Source organism: Falco naumanni, chromosome 1 (genome assembly GCF_017639655.2).
Source record: "Falco naumanni isolate bFalNau1 chromosome 1, bFalNau1.pat, whole genome shotgun sequence".
NCBI lineage: Eukaryota > Metazoa > Chordata > Aves > Falconiformes > Falconidae > Falco > Falco naumanni.
The window spans coordinates 110182781-110203135 of NC_054054.1; the positions used below are offsets into that span (position 1 = coordinate 110182781).

The following is a 20355-nucleotide window of genomic DNA, read 5'->3' on the forward strand; positions in this document are numbered from 1 at the left end:
CTTCATTTATCATTTCTACAGCTGCCTGAAAAAAGCCATGGCCAGAAAAAAAGGAGAGGAAAAAAGAAATAACAAGCCCCTATTGTAAGGAAAAACGTATCTAAAAAAGTCATACTCCTTTCAGAGAAAAAAAATAAATTACAATGGAAGCAGCAAATATTTATTTTTATATATGGAGATAAGGTCCCCTTCCATGGAAGGGAAACTATTCATGCTGCTGCTGCTTGCCTGACGGTTTTGTTCACCAAAAAGTTTTCAAGTTCAATTTGAAGAACAAACTCTGAATTACAATTCTCTTTCAGGAAAAAAAAAAAATCTGGAAGGGAATTACTTTCCTAAAGTACCACATACAGTGTTGGTAATTGAAAGTCCTGAAAAGGTCGCTTTTGTTGTCTCTATGGATAAAGGCACACATAACAGTAATCTGCTGAACTAAGACTGGAGGAAAATAACAAGTAACTACATAAAATAAAGCCATGCCAAACTACATGTAAAAATCAAGCAAGTATTAAAAAAGCAACAAACTTCATATTCCTTCAAAAAAGAAGAAGAAAAACCCAAAACATAGGTACTTACAAGGGGAAGGGGAAAACGTAACAAGAAAATCGCAATAACCCTAAATTTAGCTTGTTTCAAAGAGGTCTCTGCTGGACATACGCCCAGTTTAGATACGCTTTCTTACTTTCTGTATCATTCTGTAGTCACAACCTTTCATTCTTCAGTTAGAAAAGGAAACTAGCTACAAATTTCATGGACAGTAAAGAAAGAAATGTGAAGAAACCAGAGAAAGAAGTTAAACAAAAAAAGGGGCCAGTCTGTTTATAACAGAATCAAAAGTACTTTATATAGACAAGCAACCATGAATTAAAAGGTTTAGATCATTAACTTGTTTTTCTGTGTCCCTATAATGCTGTGAAATGCTGGCTTTGTTCTTAATCAAAAGGGAGCCATATTGGGAATTAGGTTCCTAAACAACCGATGCATTCTACACAGATATTATACAAATCCCAGGCCAAATCCATACAATCTGACTGAAGAGCAGCCACCTTTTTTCAAGGAAGAAAAACAGCACAGAAAAGGGTTTCTCACAGGAAGCTGCCTGAAAAGCTTTAATGGTACTTCAGATGGATTGAAAATAGGAAAAGGAAGGAGGAAAAATCTTAATGAATGTCTCATCATCCTAAAGACACTCAATGCTTCCTTTACCCTTCTTTTAATACCACATAACTGTAAGCTTAGGGGTTTTATTTGTTTTTTCTACAAAGTCCATAGACCTCTGCATCTTAGAAAAGCACAATAACAAAAATGATGAAATTACAAAGTGTATTTTGTGTTAAGTATCCGGCCTGAACACTGTTCAATACATTTTAAGAGAAATAGCAAGGCTTTAATGAATAACAAGCCTATTGAAGTCTCAGAGAGCGGATTTCATTAATAGCAATTTTCCTGCACCAACTTGGCATAAAAAGAAACAGGAAAGAGGGGAAAAAAACACCCAAAAACCACCCAAACCAAAAAATATCTCAGTTTTAAATTAAGACCACGATGCAATTAATTTTAAGATTAGTTTCATAATGCATTCTTCGTTCTTGTAGGAAGGAACATGAATAGTTTTCTGCATTATTGTCTAATTAGTTACTATTGCATGTAATCAAGGTCTCTGAAAATGTTTCTCTCCCCTATAGTCACCATGAGTAACTGCATGCTACACAGCAAACAGCAACATTATCTATAGAGGGGGGCTCCAAATGCCTGTAATTTGTTTTCTTTTACTTGTTAGGAATATAATGATTAACTATGAACTACTGAACCAAATGACTGTGTTGTAACAGTCCTCTCTCAAGGCACATTTAATTACTCTGTGCCCTCTGCTCCCAACATCATGTAGTTTTCCATATGCAAAACCTCCAGCTGATTCCACAGAACATTTGCATGCAGAGAAATGAGGCGTTTGCAGATGTCTTTCCTACACAAGGATGAGCTGCTTTATTTTCATACAAGTTGAGGAATCCCAGGGCAGTTAAGCATACTCAGAAAACGCCAGGATTAAGTCATCACTGAGGAGTTTTCTATTAATTGTAGCAACAACATCCTACAAATTTTTAGGCTCACACATAAGAAAACACAAAGTAAACAGTAAAATTACTAAACTATACAGAGAGAGCTGAAAACATGTAAAAGAAATGTTGAATGGGACCAAAATCTAAGGTGATTCTTGAGAAAAAACCCCCACCAACATTCAGAAATCAAGCATCTAATTTTTAAATGTAGCTTAATCTAATGTATACGAATGTGAATCAAAAAAATAAGCCAGAGCTCAAAATGTACAGCACTTCACAGCACAAACATGATAAAAAAATCCACCTATGACAAATAGAAAAGCTGTAAATATCTAACGTATGTCCCAATAATGATTGCCTGCCAATCTATATTTCCTGCAGCAACATTCAGTTGCTTAAATGCAAATAAATGCAACAACAAAGTGATAGAAGTAAAAAAATAAAAGCTGGAATGCTACAAAATTATTTCTGACAGTAAATTTTTTCTTGAAAATCTGACTACAACAATATTAAAATGATGCCGATGAGTAAAGCTAAAGAAAAATTGTGCTTAGTAGAAAAAATATTTGCTCTCATTTACACGGAATTATTTTTAGCTATGTTTATTATTTTAGAAATGTTCTATACTGTTACGTCTTCATTTTATGTTGCCTCAGACCTATAAGAGAGGTACATGCTTGTCGTCTGAACTGCATAGCCCTGGGGATCCAGTAAATGCACCCAATGACTAGGGCCGCTCCTTCCCTATGCCTTCAGGAAAGGCTGTACAGTGCATGCTGAATTTCACTGGAGCAAAACAGCGTCACACATTATGTTTAATAAGTCATTTTAAAACCCCATAATTTTATGGTGCTGCTGTACCAATCCAGAAATTCGACAAAGTCACCCTCCGTTCCTCCAGCCCTCGGCAGCAGGACACTCCTCCTGCAGTAAAAGGGAGTTGTGTGCACACAGGACTGCCGTAGCAGGCCAAAAGAGCACAAAGAATGCAGTCAAGCATCAACATTATTTCTACAGCTCAAGCAGTTGTTGATTCACTGTCAAAGGACAAGCAACAAATAAGCCAAAGTTTAAGACCGCTAGAAATATCAAACATTTTTCATACAGCAGCATCCTGTCCTCAAGTTACCTTGCCACATGTGGACAGTATATATTCATTCTTGTAAGGAAATGCATATAAGGAATCAAACCCTGGAATTATTGCTTCAATAGAGCAGCTTCACTTAGCACTGACAATTTAACTTTAAATGCTAACTTGGCTGTATACCGACAGCTACGTACAAATCACATCCTACTGACTATTCAAGGAATATTTTCTACTGCAATTAATTTAAAGAAAATTAATCATCATCACCACAATTTCACAGCAAACACCCTCTTAGGAATCAGTCTGAGTATTTCCAGCAGATCATCCCAGGCAAGGAGGCACTTTCCCTTGGTCAACACCCAGAGCGTGAGCTTGGCAGCACTCAGGACCCCATGCAAGGCACATCCTTTTGGTTAAGTATCTGTCTTTCCACGGGCTGCCATGAAAGAAATTTTCAGATGACAGCTCAAGAGCTGTGAAAGTAATACATTAAAGCCAGTTTAGGCTAAGGTTTATTTTCCCTGTAAGCATTGACCCACTTGCCTCTGCTCCCTCTCCAGCTTGGGCCACAGCCCAGGACACATGCAGAAGGAAGCACTTGCATTATTTTCACTCAAATATTACAGACTCAGGGTCCAAATTCTGGATCACGACTAAACATGAGTCAAAAAACCTTCTAGAGTTAATCCTAAATCAGCCTTTTAAACTCCCATTGGAGAAACATAAAAGAAAAAAAAAGTCTTATGTCTCAATTTAAGCTGCTAGTAAATCTATTAATTTTACTAAGGGAGCTGCAAAAACCTGAGGATGTCGTGGCTCTGGTAGTCAGGCAGCAGAAGTTTATTTACAAGTGCAGCATTATATTAGATAAACGCTGCATCCAGATACATGGAAAATATAATCGCTTGGTTCTGCCTTCATACCTGTTTGCTCAAGGTCTGCAATGAAACTGCCATGGTATCATCCACCCAAAACCCAAGCCACACATTTCCAGTCATTTTATTCCACAAATAATCAAAGGAAAAATGGATTAAGTTGAGGAGAAATGTGAAGAAGGAAAACAACAATGGGCTTTGTTGTCGGATGGAGGGAGCGGCTGCCGTGCCTGCCTGGCTGGGATGTATTCCCAAGCCAGCCATCATTAACAGGCTCACTTCCACAGAGAGAAAAAGGGAGGCCTGGAAGTGCCGGACAAAAGAAATCCCAGCAGACAAAGGAAAAACAAATTAAAAGCACCATTATAAAACACAGATGCTATAAGGAAAATAAACTTCACAAGATTTACTGGTTTTTGACAAAGCTGGACATCTGTGGAAAAGCCATCAGGAGTAGCTCCCAGGTCCGGCTTGGCCCTCAACCTCCTCGCTGTCCCCACCGCTGTCGCCACCCCAACGTTAACTTACTGACAGCTACAAGTTTTGTTCAGTGGTATTTTACTTACAATTGTTGTAAAACCAGTAAAATACACTTAAGGCCTGCATGTGGGATTTAAAGATTTGATCAAATCAGATGTTTGTAAGTATTCAAAGTGTGGTTTTGGATAGGAAAGGAAAGCTACACCTAGGTGCTAGACTTGCCAGCTTGTAACACTGTATAAAAAAAGCATTCAACCAACTGAAAGCAATTAATATAGTAAACTTGTCCTCTTCTGATCAACTAAAAGCCTTGATGAATTCAGGCCAGGTTTCAAATTGGTCAGCATTTGAACTGAGTACTTCAGGGCACTGCTGTCAGAGATCATCTCTGAGGAGAGAGGAAGAAAAACATCCTGATTTTTGCAGCTACTAATGACATAAATATACACCAAGCCCCAGGGCAGCAGATACACTCCCCCCAGCCCCAGGAGCTCCACTGTGAACACAGCACGGGGCAGCCAGTGTTACGCTAAGGCGCTTCATTCGATGCATTACGTTGTCACAGCCCCACTGCTCGCCCTGCTGTGGCTTTGTCCTTCTCTCAAGTCCACACATAGTACCACATTAACACAACCAAATCACTTCTTCCCCGATGTAAACCTAGCTCTAATACATTGGCACCACAGATTTGCGCAGGCAACAGCCTCAATATGGGAAGGGAATGCAGGAATTCACAACCGAGCTTCAAATCAAAAGCGCACCCTAAGGGATGCAAACACCAACTTACTACCAAACTGAAAGTAAATCATTTTACCCATTACATGTCCCCTGGCAGTTTCAACTGTATATGGCACATTTCCTCCATTCAAGTGTTGTGGGATCCTCTTCTGCACAGAGAAATTCCACCCTGTTAGTGAACAAAGCTAACAGGACCTGGCCCAGATGTTTTTTTCTGGTAGGCAAATAATGATCACAAGGATTTTAGTTTCTCTGAACACTTTACATGAAAAACCAAAGTGGTATCGAGCACCTCTCAGCCTCATATTAAAGTGATTCTATGTTGATTTTTTCCATTTTTCTTCCATTACTCCAATACAAAAAGCTTAGTAATGCAGCGTCATTAAAATTCAAAACCCACTTGATTAGCTTTTATATCTTACAGTATTTAACAGACCACATTTCAAAGCGTACCACGTAGTCTACTGACATTAACACTACATATAAACATCTTTAGTTTGGTAAATAAAAGTGTAGTAACTCCAGGCTATGCAATCCTGTGGAGGCCGAGATACACAGAAATGAACTGTGTTTGGCCATTATTTCTGTTTAGTGTAATACTGAAGATTCCTCAACTAAACATTCGCTAATCATATAATGCAAGGGAAATAAAACCCTTTCTAACTGGCAGACAGAAAATGGCAGGCAAAACAGAAGTGTCATGCTTGTGGTAGTTTATTTTGCTTTGCTTTTTTATTCAATACAAAAAGTTTCCCGGATGAGAATGGAAAGCTTCCCAGCTTCGGTTCCAAGACTTTCACCCTCGTTTCTGACCTTTTCTCAGACATGTTCCAGTATAATCTGTAATCTACTACAGTCGGAAGAGGAAACAGCAGCGCCCTGGTGAGAAACGCTGCCTTGTGACCTGGACAGAGAACGCCGCGGAAGCAATGCTGGCTCGCAGAAATTGTTTGGAAGAGCTTGACAGACAAACTCAATAGCGTCCCGAGAAACACGCTCAGCACCACGAGCGCTAATTGCTGCCAAAGGGAGCTTTTTAAGTTTTGTTTTATTCAGTCAAACGTGTTTTATCTTTCTTTGTAATATGTTACACATTTTCCTAGAAAATGTCAGGAAACTTATTATGTTAAGCTAACGGTTGCTTCTGAATTAAAGGTACATCACAGTTTCCTTGAATAGCATCCTACCATATTTAGACTTATTTCACACCATGACCCTCCATATTTCCAACACAAGTAGACCCACTAAAGGAAGAACACTCTGTACTACCTACAGCACGTATACGCACATGATCTAGCTACTTAAAGAGCAAATTTTTCTCTCAGCTAAACTGGTTCAAGTCCAAAACCTATCACTAACTTGATTCCACTGAAACAGATGGGAGAAAATAAAGCAGCCAGTTATTTTCACAATGTTTAAAACTGCTTGATATCTAACCTTTTGAAACACAGCTGCACTAAATCTCATGATTGTCCTAAGAAAGCAGAACTTGCTCTCTATTTGCATCCGGGCAAGGCATGTGATGGTGAGAGGCTAACTTGTAAGTCAGAATACTCTACCCAGACATGCAAGCGCCAGTCCAAGTGTCTCAGCTGCTGTGGAGGCAGGGTCCTCTGCCCTCTCACCCAAGCTCCTTCAACTTCAGCTCTTCCAACTGCTCATCTGTGTCATCCACTCAAAATCTGAACATGGCCTCATAATGCTCCTTTCCTCCTGAAGTTTCTCTTTCTTCTACTATCTTCGGTTTCAAAAACTTGGTCTCTCCGTTACAAAGCCTCCCACTGATAACTGAAAACCTCCTCAGCAAAGGTTAGAAGAGAGAAGGAACTGCTACAACCTCTTTGCTGCCCGTTACCTCTCCCTGGCTGAAGACAGATTATGTGAGAACAGTTCAAACCTCAAGCTATACCTAGGATTTGAACCTGTCCTTTATTTACACAATCAGTGATGTATGGCTTGCCATTTCACCTACCTACATGGGTATTTCTTCTTTCCCTGCATGGAAAAGAAATTACATTGACAGTCCAGAGTAATCAGAAAGGAGAGGAAGCCACCTCTGCCAGAAGCACCAGTGCCCCAGGGCCCCATGGCACCTCTTACCGGCAGCTGCAAGTGACATACACAGCGTTAACTGTCTGGTCTAAAAAATGTCTCCTTGAAAATCTGACACAAATGTCTGCTTCTTCCCTTGCTGTCTCCCCCCCTCATTTTGTACAGACACCAATTTACTGTGCTAAAGCTCCTCAAAAAGAGCTGCACAGTAAAGGTGCCTTGAAGCTTTTCCTTAGAAAACAACCCCTCCACCACCACACATGCAAGTCTGGCATAATAATCATCTTTCAGGACTTATTTAACTAAAAATATTGTTGGTGCAAAGCTCAAGTCCATTTATGGACAAAACTTGAAGTAAAAACCAACAACAAAACTTGTTCGCCAGCTGTTGGCTCCAGACTTTTCACGGCCATGAAGCAGGCAGCAGCAGTAACACTTCAGCTGGTTTGCTCCAGATGGTGGTTACCAGCAAAATCAGCCGAACTGGCCTTTCTGCTCTTAAAAGGCCAGTAAATGCCAGCCACAGCCAGGGAGGGGTCCAGACATCCCATCCTGTTTGTACCAGACCTTGCACCTTCGCCTCTTCACAGGTTAAAAGACTGCAAGATTAGTTTCTTGTAACTACTACAGGTATAGCTGCTGAATGTTTTGCAAACAAGTGCAAAGGTGCACTGCCCATCCTCCCCGGTGCATGGCCATAAGCCAGCTCGGGACCAGAAGCTATGGCTGTAGCTACCACAGCACTGAACTTGAGTTTGCAAACTCTTCCAAGGAGAAGGACTATGTGAGCTCAGACTTAACACTCCACTAATGAGGTTATCGTACAAGGCAGCTTCTAGGCACTGAGTTAAGACTCTGTTACTCCAATTTCTTGCACATGGGAATTTTACTAACACTGTCTGCTGGTGAATGATGAAGCGCTTGAGAAAACAAGTATGCACTATTACTGCTCCTTGTCATGTCTATCAATCATAATTTATATCAACACAGTTTTGAATTCAAAGCTTTCTTTCAGGGATGACACTTGAGATGCTTTGGCTTTGTGAACTTCAGACAATTTTGGTGCCTCAGACTTCTCTTCAAAATGATACAAAATACAATGATCTTTATGAACTTAATTTTTTTGTATTGGGATGTCACAGCCATAAAAACTGGTCACTTTGTCTTAGAAACTGCAAAATGGCTGGTCTGGGAAGTTCTGAAGGACACCTCTGTATGCAGCTGCGCTGGGTGAGGACACGGGGAAAGTTTAATAGCAGCCCCTTACCAAAAGGGCTTCACTTATTAGAACTCAGTACTGATGATAAACTGTATCTTAAGGCTTTTTTCACCCCCACCTTTTTACCTACACCTTATGTTCCCTTGCTCTAGCTGCAACAATTAGCACAAATACAGCATCTGAATTCAATCCAGGTTGAATACACAGCATTTATCCTCAGTTATGTGGGGGGAAAAAAAAGTGCCTTGAGAACCACTGTGTATGAGGACTTGATAATAATATCCATGCGTAATTATAATAAACGGCTTGTCTGAAACACCCATAGAATAGGAACTGAAGTAAACCATAGCAATCTCTCTCCCTCTTCCACCCACCACACACCCTCGGCAGCTCTGCTCTTTTACCCATGACTGTTAAGGATGTTTTCTGGCTCTGTGACAGCATCGTGACTCAGGTCATGAGAAGTGTCAAAGATGCATTTCCTTGAGATGGGAAAAAGCAACTGATTTTAACAGCCCACAAAGACTTAGCAAAAAGAATAAGCCCCATCAGCATATTTAAGGGTAAAGATAAACCTTTTAAAAGATACAAGTATATTTTATTTCCAATCTTAATGCTTACGTTTCTTTCCATGAAGCGTTTACATTTTTCAGACTACCAAAAATGCACAGTTGATTTAAATGCCTTACTTAATAATAATAAACCAAAAAAAAGACAACAAGGGCAGCACCCATTTACTGCATAATCAATCACAATCACATACACAGGGAACCTGATTCAGACCGCAGGCACGAGGGATCAGCCCTGGACTCCCTTTCAACAACGGCTGTGCCCCACAACAGCCACTGCCAGGGTGTTTGGGCTTGAACTCAGCAGGTCCATCAGATAAAATGATTGTTCCCACCAGCTCTTGTCCCCATTCCTTTCCCTCACTGGTTACTAACACAGAGCTTCACATGCTTTCACCTTCCTTCATGCCAAACCTTACTTGTCACACAACACCCTCAATACTTAAACCTCCTCCTTCAGCTGATACAGTCTCTTGAAAAACTCTAGATTCTACTTTCTCACCTCCTGATCAAACATATTACAGGCTTGTATCAGGTGAGCAAAGCTACTTTTTGTCATTTCACCGATCGCAGCTCCCTCAACCCACTTACATTCCTTGACCCACCAACAAATTTCTGGACCATGCCATCTCCCCTGTACTAGACCTCTTTTCCTGACCTAATCCCGGCCTTTCCCCTTTTGTGCTTTGGACAGGAACACCTTCAGAAAACCTTCCTCGCATCACTCCTTCAGCGACTGACTCTTTTCAGCTGGCTTGTTATTTCAAAGCTCGCTCTCAGTGACAGCTTTTATACTGATCACACTCATTTCCCCTTAAAACACTGTTCTATGCAAGGGTATACAAGGTATAAACAAGCTCTGTACAAGGGTATCCAGTCCTCTGCACAGAGCCATAAAGTACCTTGAGAAGCCATAAAGCAGTTGAGCACCCTCCTTCTTGTACATCACTAATGTCGCTATTTATCAGTTTCCAGTTGGTAACTACAAAACCCTATCAAAAGGCATGTGTAATCTGCAGTATGACTTTATTACTCGTGATGTATGAGAAGGAAATACACTAGCCTGTCCTTTATATACATGGTTAAATGGTGAGATTCGCAGATGGAAAAACATCTTTCTGTATATTCCTGTATATTAAGAGGAAGTAATTGAGGGAACAGTTGAAATAACAATAGAATCCCAAAATGTCATTTTATTAAGCCATTTTCAGAGAAACACTTAAAAATCCAGTTACTATTTCTCCTTGGACTCCCTCAGTGCATGCCTCTGACACATCAACACTTGACCCTATAGAAATTATCTTCAGTTTGATGTTACCAAGACTGCAATCATCCATCTTGACAGGAAAACTTCAGTGGGACGCTCACATCTGTGGTAATCCAACTACTCTCTGCCTTCCACCTTCCTTTCACCTCATGATCCATCGTTGACATCGCGGTCTCCTGTGCACTACCTATTACTTCCCCTCCACCTGCCTACCCACAGTCTTTCTGGAATGGTTTGCTTTGGCTGCTGTATTCACTGGGCTAAATCACTCAGCCCTATATTTTTACAATTCATATCTCAAGAACCGTAATTCCCTTCTGATGTCAGTCTCCTTCAATTTTCAATTTATCTGGAATATTCACAACTCCTTTTTCAAATCTAAAGGCAGACGTACATTTGCCCCAGTCTCAGATCTACACTGTTTACAAAAGCCCACTTCGAAAACACTTTATGTACAGACACAAACTTCCCTTGTGACAGAATTTATCAGTCTACTTCCCTACTTATCTGAAGGGAATGGATCTTTTTCTTCCACTTCAGAAACTATCCTAGATATACCACCCACTTCTTTCACTCCACTGATTCTCCCATCCATTACAAAAAAAAAAAAATAGAAAGGGGTTGGGGGGTGGGGAGGCAGCTTAAAACAAGAGCTCATTTACAACCAGTAAGCTCCTGACCAGTACCCAAGCTGGTGCTCAGGGTCAGCTGCTCGTACCTGCTCTCCCTTGTGTCATCGGGGGCTGCTGTAACCACTGGCTCGGGGGCCTTGTGCAGCCCTTCCACTGCCATGAGCCCTCGCACAGCCCTGCGACCTTTCCATGAGGAAGTAATGGTCTCCAATAGTCGTTAGCAGAATTACCACCAGGTAAAAAAAATAAGAATTTCCCAACTGCCTTAAAAACATGAAGAGATACTTCAAATGCGGGCACGAACTCGGGGAGTGGCGGCTTGGTCTGGACGGCCCGCTGCCTGGGGGGCTGTGAGGGGCTGGGTGGGCAGCCCCTGCCTGGGGGGCTGTGAGGGGCCGGGCAGCCCCTGCCAGAGGGGCTGTGAGGGGCCTGAGAGCCAACAGTCCCTGCGTGAGGAAGGCAGGTGGCCCTCTACCATCCCCACGCTTTGGGAGGTGTCTCCCCCCTGTCACCAAGCCACCAGCAGCACCCTGAGGAGGCTCTGCGGGGTCACCGCTACACAAGAAGCGCTGGGGATATAACCACAGGATCGCTTCGGCTGGCGAAGGCCCTGCAGACCGTCGCGCCCAGCCCGGCGCTGACAGACCCAGCGCTAGCCCCAAGCGACACGGCTCCTCCAGGCTCCCAGGGCCGGTGGCTCCCCACAGGCAGCCTGTTGCGAGCTTGAGTCGCGACACAAAGTCTCCCGGATGGAATTAGGGCTGGCGGGAGGGGCGGCGAGGCCGGGCGCCGGCACGGCGGGGGGAGACCGCCCCCTGCCGGCCGGCCCCGGCCTGCGGGGGGGGGAGGGGGCGGGGCGGAGCGGGGAGGGGGGGAAATAAGTATTTACAGACAAATTTAGACTTCTAGGCGAAGCTGGGAAAGAAATTATTTGAAAGGACGTTTAAATAAAAACATAGCCTTGTGTGATGCTGTGGAAGCGCAGATGACTAAACAAATAGGAATATTAAAAGCACATTAAAAAAAATGGTGCCTATCCTGCAGCTGTATCTATACATTTCTAGAAACTATTTTCTGTCCGGTGAAACTAGAGTTTACAAAGAGAAAAATTAAAGCTTAATAGAGAATTTTCAAACAACTGTTTTCAACTCATGTTTACAGCGGCAGCCCTCGACTTACACTCTGGAAAGGAACTGCCCTCCAGTGCTTTAAGTTATTATACAGTTAATTTTCTTTGAAACTATTTTTGTCTGCCTCTCTCTAAATAGGTGGTTTCTTAAGTGAGTGTTACTTAAAGGAAACCAATCTGTTTTTCAGGAAGGGCTGATGATGTCAGTCCTTTCAACTCTGCTTTCCCATAAGAATTCTTCTAGTAAAAGGAGTTTCACTCTGGGAAATAGTGAAAAGTAACATGAAAATATTTAAAGCATCCCACACTGCATGTTTATCAAACTTCTAGCTTGATGCTTGGATTTTAATCGTGTTGCAATTGTGACAAATGAAGAAAAAGTGAGAGGAAAACCTTCCTGGTTTTTAAAATCAAAAAAGATTTTGCAATGAAATGTGCTACACTAAATATTTATAAAGAGCTAAATAAAAGTCTCAACACAATATATACAGAACGACATGTTTTTTCATAATTCTAGATTTATGTACTGCATTTCAGCGTAGGTATTAAATCTGAATCAGAACCACTGCGTATTATGAATGGTCTTTTGGCAAAACTCCACCATCCAAATAAATACTTCAATCCCTAACAAAATGACCAGACAAATTCAGAGAGTATCATGTAATTATTGAATGTTTTCAGTAGGTGTGGATGTGTAGCTATAGGCCCAATGTGCGCTTAACTTACTGTATTACTGTTTGTTCCGATAGTAGAAATTCCTGCAGTCAACAACAGAAAAATCCTCCGCATAGAGCTAGAGAGACTTTAACTTACTGGTGGTGCAAGAAGCAATGCTAATAACATAGCGTGAATTTTAATTTGCAGAGTAAAAATAGTAAGTGTTATATATAGCTTTCAATTTTCCACGTAAAGCATTACATTTTTATAGCTAAATGCTCCTTGCTATTCACATATAGGTGTCCTGAAGATAACATGGGATACGTTTGCAGAATCCAGGACATAGTTCTGTTGTAACTACTCATCCATGAATCCACACAGTGTACCTGTGAGACAGGTAAGTACCATAAGCCCCATTTTATACAAGTAAGAAGGTCACATAAGGCCACATTCTACCCTAATGTTCAGCCCCACAACCAACTGATGTCGTAATAGTCTTATAATAGTAAAAGCCCATAAAAGGATCCCAACCTAACTCCAATATTACTGACACACACTCTGGCAATCCAACAGAATGACAAAAATATAACTTCGCTGGATTACCAGACAGAATAGCCTAAACAAAATCTGTGTTAGCTATAAAAGGTGCAAAGGAAATATCTTTTTATCATCCTCTTTTTAACAGTTTACTTCATTCTGCTAAACAGAACAAAGCCAAACTATGATTCATTTGGAAATGAAATCATCCCCATCCCCATCCCCACCCCCAGTAAAGGCTTACATTGTGCGGGTAAACAGTTCCTAGGGTACTCTGAACAAAATGTAAATAGATTGCCTGGCTACTATATACATAGCAAACAGTTTCATTTTGAAAGTAGGAGTTAAAAAACAAGCGAGAAAAATATTACAGAGCTTGAACTCTGAAAATATTTACAAGAACAACAGCTAATCACAAGTTAGCATCAAGAGGTTACAATTGCTAACCAAGAAAGAAGATAATAAGCAAGCACTTCACTCACAGAAGTCCGGTCTTCCGGCCTAAGCTTGTAGCAACGCTGTTGTAATGCGAAAAATATTAGCAGAAGGATTAGCAGCAGTTTTTCTAACTCAAGGTTTCTTGAAACTTTTCTAGATTACAAAGGACGTAACAGGAAAATCATAATGACATGACTCCATAGAAAAGAAATTCTCCAGCGATAAAACCAGTTTATCACCATCTTCTCCCAATGTTACCTAATCAACAATTTGTCCCAGTGTAATACTGGTGTTCCCCAGGACATCCTCTTTGGCTTTATTTCCATTATAATCAGCTGCATTTGGAGGGATGATTAAGGAAAGTAAGTTATTCTTCTTGAAGAAAACTACAAAATTAAAGTAATTCCACATACCGGGAACACAGATTGTTATTCTTGTTACATAGTAGAAAGCTGATAGACAAAATCAGCTGAATAAAATTTACTAGGGGTCACAGACGAGTTAAAAGTAAAGCAAAGAATTAAACCCAGAACTGCTCTTTTCCATTCTGAATACTAGTCTACTCTCCTGTCACCAGACCACCGTAACTCCTCCAAACAACAAAAAATTAACATTATAATATGATATGATAAAGAGCTGTTACAATCTGAGTAAACACATCTTAGCTCACAAATTAAAATAATCACTGGTCTCTGGCTAATCCAGCTGCTACACATGCACACAAAATCCCTCCACTGAAAGTCACTGTAAATTTCAGGGTTTTTTTTCCAAGTTGATCATAAATGGCTTTTTATAAAAGGCATATAATATGGTTCGATATCCTGCCTGCCTTCAGCCAGGTAAGCTGAAAGATTACTGAAATGAAAAAGCAACAATAATATTACTGAAAACATTACAACATTTTACCAAATCGATTATTTAAAACCAAATTTATTTTTTTTTTTAAGACAACTCTCCTAACTCCTCCATACAATCCCCACAAATTCCTCATGGAAAATTTTCTTATGAAGGTTTGCAAGTTGCTAACACACAGCTTTACTGCGTGCCCAGCTTCAAGCCCTTCTACACTGTGAGAACGTGATGAACCTAATCTGCATGAAGTTCTCCAGAAACTAAGGTTTTATTCTCTGCCTTGATTCTTGGCGTTCATGTGCAGCCTTCAAATGGTGCTAACTGTTTAAACAGAGTTAATTTTCAGGCAATGATAACTGCACAAAGATCTTGAAAAAAATCTGATTATATATCAAGACAGACACTTGAAAACTGAAGCCTTAAAACTCTTGAGATGCTCCCATAAATGTTACTGCCTTTCTCTCAGTAACTCATCCATGCATGTCTTTCTCCTACCTAGAAAATCTGTCCACCCCTGAGGATCCTAGAGAAAATGAAACTGCTGTTTCTTCCTAAAAAAAGTGTGTCAAATCTATTCAAAACTTCAAACATACCTAAGAGTACTGTAAAAGCAACAACTTACTGCCATTTCCCTTGACAGAAAACAGAATTGGTTGGATGAAAGCTACACAAATTGATAGTTCCTTCCTCTCCTCTACATGATGTCAACAGTTAAAAGGGATCGGATGTGCCACAGCAAACCTTTACAGCACTCCCCAGCCCGTCTCAAGCCTGACATGCTGAACTGCTGTACAGCGATGAGTTAGAAAGTAAAATGGTAGATACACAAATGTCTCCAAGGAGGAGGAAACTACAGACCGCATTTTGGGTGCCTTCCAGTGGCTCCAGGCAGAAGAGCATGGCTCCAGAACAGCTATGCAGAAAACTTTGTTTAGGAAAGTCCAAAGAAAGGAGAAAATACACAGGCTTCTTCTGAGACAAGTCTGGTTCCCTTAATAATCATCAAGTCATTAAAATGTTCCTTTGATTCAGAAATCCCACAAAGGTTCTCTCTATAGCAGCAAAGACTATGACAGCACATAGTTGGGCTTTCACAAGTGCTTCTAATCCAACTCATAATTAGGGCACAGGAACTGTTCCTTGCCATTTTTAATACTCTCAGACTGGAAAGGGTGGCTGTCCGTACCCAACTGCTATTTAAACCTTCACTTCAATGGAAGCTGTGACTGACTCCCCATAGAAAGGAGGGGTAAGGATGCAGCAAATCCTCAGTCCAAACAAAGCAGCTTCTAGTACAGACATCATGAAAGAGAAGGGCAAAAAGAAAGGCAAAGATAAAATGAAGAAGCTGGGACAATGATGATTTTTGAACCTTTTTTTAGAAGCCCCTCTCCATGTCCTTTTAGCTTCTCCAAAGCACATCCACCACGGCAGTAGGATGTGCAGATCAGTTCTTACAATTTTTTTTCCCTTTGTTCATTATTTGTCACATTGCTCACACACACAAACGTGGTCAAAAGTCTACGCCTTTAACTTCACATTGCCTAGCTTCCACATTTCTCCTCAAACAGTATTTACTGTGGATATCCAGATGTGCTTCATGATCGAGGTTGACAAGCAGTGAGAATTTTAGGTAACTGCATTTGAATATAGACCAGATTACTGACCACGTGGTATCCGGAAACAAAACCTGAAGACCCCAAAACTTTCAGTTTAGTGTGGAAATTATTAACACATCTGTGATAGCATAGTTTACTTAAGCAAGCTGCAAAACTAGAACTATCTTTCTGAAGTATTTGTACCTTGGCTCATTCCTATAATATCTGCATACATTACATATTTTTGCACAATACCTGCAGCACCTTATTTTGTGAAACTCATTTGTTAGCGGCACAAACTACATGGGCAAACAGAATGAATCAAATCAGTTCTTGTGATCTCCAGTAAAATCAGTATTTCTGTTGTGAAGCTGGAAGACTATGGGGATCTTTAGGCCAGCATCTCCAAAGGTATGTAGGAAAAAAATCTTTTTGAGTCAGGCAGCTACACAGCGAGCAAGTACTGAAACATCTTAGAGGATATGGGCATTAACAACTCAAGAGGAAGGGTTTCTGAACAATGTAAGGGGAAGAAAAAGAAGTAAAAAAGGGATTTACCATGGAGCGGTGAGCCAGACGGGCTGCTTGACAGGCCTGGAACAGGGCTACAGCGTCCTCCTTGCTTAGATGTCAGCTCTTGCTCGATCTCTTCCAACCCTGCACTCTTTTGGAATCGGCTCATGCGATTTACCACCCGGGGTGACATGTGTGTTCGGACACAAGGTTGGCCACCATAAGGATTGATAGGAAAAACATGGGAAGTGCCACGAAGCGTGCTGACCACAACCCAGCGGCAGTCATGGCTGAAGGAGATATCCTGTACCTGGAAAACAGAGGAGTGAAATGGGAATGTAGTCACCAACATACACACCTCTAAAAGGAAATAAGACTGTCATGTTTTAAACAGACACAAAGCTTAATTGGAAATGTGAATAAAAACTTGATACACGCCTAACTTGAATATTGGCATATATACCAATGAACTTAGTACTCAATATATACAAGCTGCAGCATAATACCCAGTTCCAAATTCCATGTACTTTTCAAAATATTCTGAGATTTTTCTTTTCAACAGGCCTGAACTTATGAAAACAAACCATGTTGCAAAGTACTACAGAAAGCCACAAGAGCTTGGTGTAATTTTCAAATAGAATTTAGTTCTAAAAAGAGTTTGGAAATAATTTCAATTACATGCTTTGTTATTTGTTTGTTTACTTTAATTTTTAGAGATTACCCAGAAAGGGGAAAAGGTCGGAATGAGAAGAAAAGAGAGATCTCACCACTGGGCCCAATTTTGACAAATACTGGCACTCAAAACTGTATTTTAAGTCAACAGAAATACTGTGTCCTGTATAACTTAGCAAGCTAAAAATCAATGCCCAGTATTTTCAAAAGCTGTCTGCAATGGTCTCTAATCCTGCTGCTATCAGCATGTCCCTCAGTGGGACCACCATTCATCCAGGCATCCCTGGACCTATGCTCTTTGGATTTAAAATTTTGTCAAGAAGAAACCAAACAGTTTTGGCCATATCTCTGTATAAACCCACTCCATTTCACACAAGACAATCTTTACTAATCAGCTATTAAGAGTCCCCCAGGAAAGGCTCCAGTTAGATTTAGTCTTACGCATACAAGTACTTATCGACCACTTGAGAAACACAAGTCTTACTTTACCTTAAAATGGTCAGTTGTGAAGCAAATACAAAAATACAGTTAAATATTTTCTGCTATAGTTATTCCTTCCATAGATCTCAGATACAAAGTCCAGAAGGATTTAATTCTCTTTTAAGTGTGCCTTAAACAATGCTTTGATGGAAAGCAAATTCTTGTTCCTGACGGAATGCTTTAAAAGAGAGATTAAAGTTTGTTTCCAACACCGTACTGGCAGACAACTCAAGAAAACAAGTAGTCTAGGTTAACATGATTTATCAGAGGAAAAAAATAATCCTAAAACAATTCTGCCAAAAATGTTTTTAAAGGTAAAAGCTGACTAAAAAGACTAAAAAAGTGGGATTTAACACAGCAAACAAACATACAGACGAAGGATTAGTTTTCATTATATTATTAAACAGCATAAACTAAATAAAATTCTTTAAGATTTCACTGAAGCCAGTTTTACAATACACTAGGTACTCAAATTGGAGTAAACACTGATAAAATCTTGACAAATATTCCAGAAATGCACTCCAGCTATTCCAGACAAAAGCAGCAAGTATTCATCAAAGTGCAAGTTTCCAACTGAGCCCTGAAGCCTTTGAGATAAAAAAAGGATTTAAGTCTTGTGACTTGTGACAAGATATTTGGCTGACAGACTGTCACGACAAAAAATGCTTCATCAACATTACATAGATAAACTAAAAAACAGGGCTACACACCTGCTCTTTTCAACCATGGTGACATACCCAAATGATCTGCTAATGATACAGCTAAACAATCTCCCCAAAATCTGACAGGTTTTGCACTTTCAGTGATTCTGGTATTACTGACATAAAGACACATAAAGACATAAAGCACTTAGAGCTCCTAGTTTGCCTACAAAGTGTTTCACCTTAATAGATTGCTCAAAAAGGATTAGAGACCCCACAGGGATTAACAAGAGCCAAAAAAAGAAACCCCAAAGCCATGGAGTCAGAGAAAAACTATGGCACCAAGAGTATTTAAATGCTTGCTGCTTAAGGAGGCAATTTCTACTGGTCAGAAACCAAACGTAAGGAGGCAATTTCTACTGGTCAGAAACTGTATACTGGTAAGAACTGTATACAAATTGCCATTCTCAGTTACAATAAAGATCACCAATATAAGAAAGTCATTAAGGCTGTTGGAATATAATTCCAATCCCATCAAAAGCCCTGTTTTCCAATAACGTCAAGAAAGGCCATGTTTGCCATTGGTCGTGACCCCTCTGAACGCATCACTGTTTGCAAAAATATTTGGTACTTGTTTTAGATCCAGCTTTAAATTCCCTTCCTGATCTCTAACGGCACCTCTCTGTCCAGCCTCCAGAAAACAGCTTTTCTCTTCCTTTCTCTTCCCTGTTCTGCTCACTCACTCCACCCCTCCAGCGCAAGCCGCCTTCTGTCTTGCTCCACAGTGCCACACTCCCGGCCGCAGGGCGTTCTGCCCTCAGCCCACAGCCATCTCCAAGGGACCTCGCCAGCCTCCCTGCGAACTGACACCTCTGAGCTGCAATTACAGGAGCGACACGGGCCGCCTGCGCCTCTTCAATCTCTTCACTCCTGCACTTCAACTGATTTCACAGCCAAACGCTTTAAACCACTGCTTCCACTCACATCGACCACGTCCCCTCTCTTATCTTATTTGGTACAGCATTTTTAGAGGACATTTCTGTGAGATGATACAGAAAAACTGCATCTCACAGTACTGCATAACATAAATGTGTATGTTTCTATACGAATACTCAGTTTTCAGTACACATCCTTAGGATCACGTTGTTCTAAAAACACACACAGCAGCCCTGGCATATGACAACACAAAGCAAGAAATGGGGAAACAATCACTGCAGGATGTTTTTTCTCAATGTAAACATTAAAAAGTAGTCCTGATCTTCAGGAAGAAAGTTTGGAACAACGTAATCCAAAACATTCCCTTTAAAATAACGATCACAAACACTTGCTGCAGTTAGAGCGTGGGCATCAAAGTCGTGACTACTTAAAATACGGCTGAAACCACAGAGGCAGGGAACAAAAAGGTTTTTAACACTCAGTAGTAACAAGGAAAAAAAGTGTTGACAGATGAGTGTGAAATGAGTTAAGATTTATAGGAATACAGCTATGAAACCCTACTGAGCAGTGACAAAAGGTATTTTGGAAGCTACCATTACACATGCAGTACTTCCACCTATCTGCTACCAGTCTCACAAATGGCCTCGTTTGTCTTTCACAGATGAACGATGAGTAGCAGTACCACAGACAGTTCAAGAAGGTAATTCAGAGAATATTTCCAATTTCATACAATGGCATGAATTAAATACGTTCATCAAAAGAGCCAAATCCATCTGTGCAATGCAAAGATATCCGTAACTTTCCAGTACACCTGGGAGAAAGCTGTGGACCAGCCTGTAAAAGAGAATGCTCATTACAGCAGTCTCAGGAATTACTTCAAAAAAATCAGCTGTGAGTGTCCATGGGAAAAAAAAAAAAAAAAA

At 40.6% G+C, this 20355-nt stretch overlaps 1 protein-coding gene across 10 annotated transcripts in view; it reads right to left on the reverse strand.

Annotated features, from left to right (window-relative positions):
• BCAS3 (BCAS3 microtubule associated cell migration factor) overlaps window positions 1–20355 on the reverse strand; it is a 369883-nt gene that overhangs the window by 231865 nt on the left and 117663 nt on the right. For all 10 annotated transcript variants that reach the window (XM_040618651.1, XM_040618679.1, XM_040618660.1 and 7 more), the window contains exon 15: window positions 16749–17013. In XM_040618651.1, coding sequence (XP_040474585.1) covers window positions 16749–17013 — 265 coding nt within the window. The remainder of the gene's footprint in view (window positions 1–16748; window positions 17014–20355) is intronic.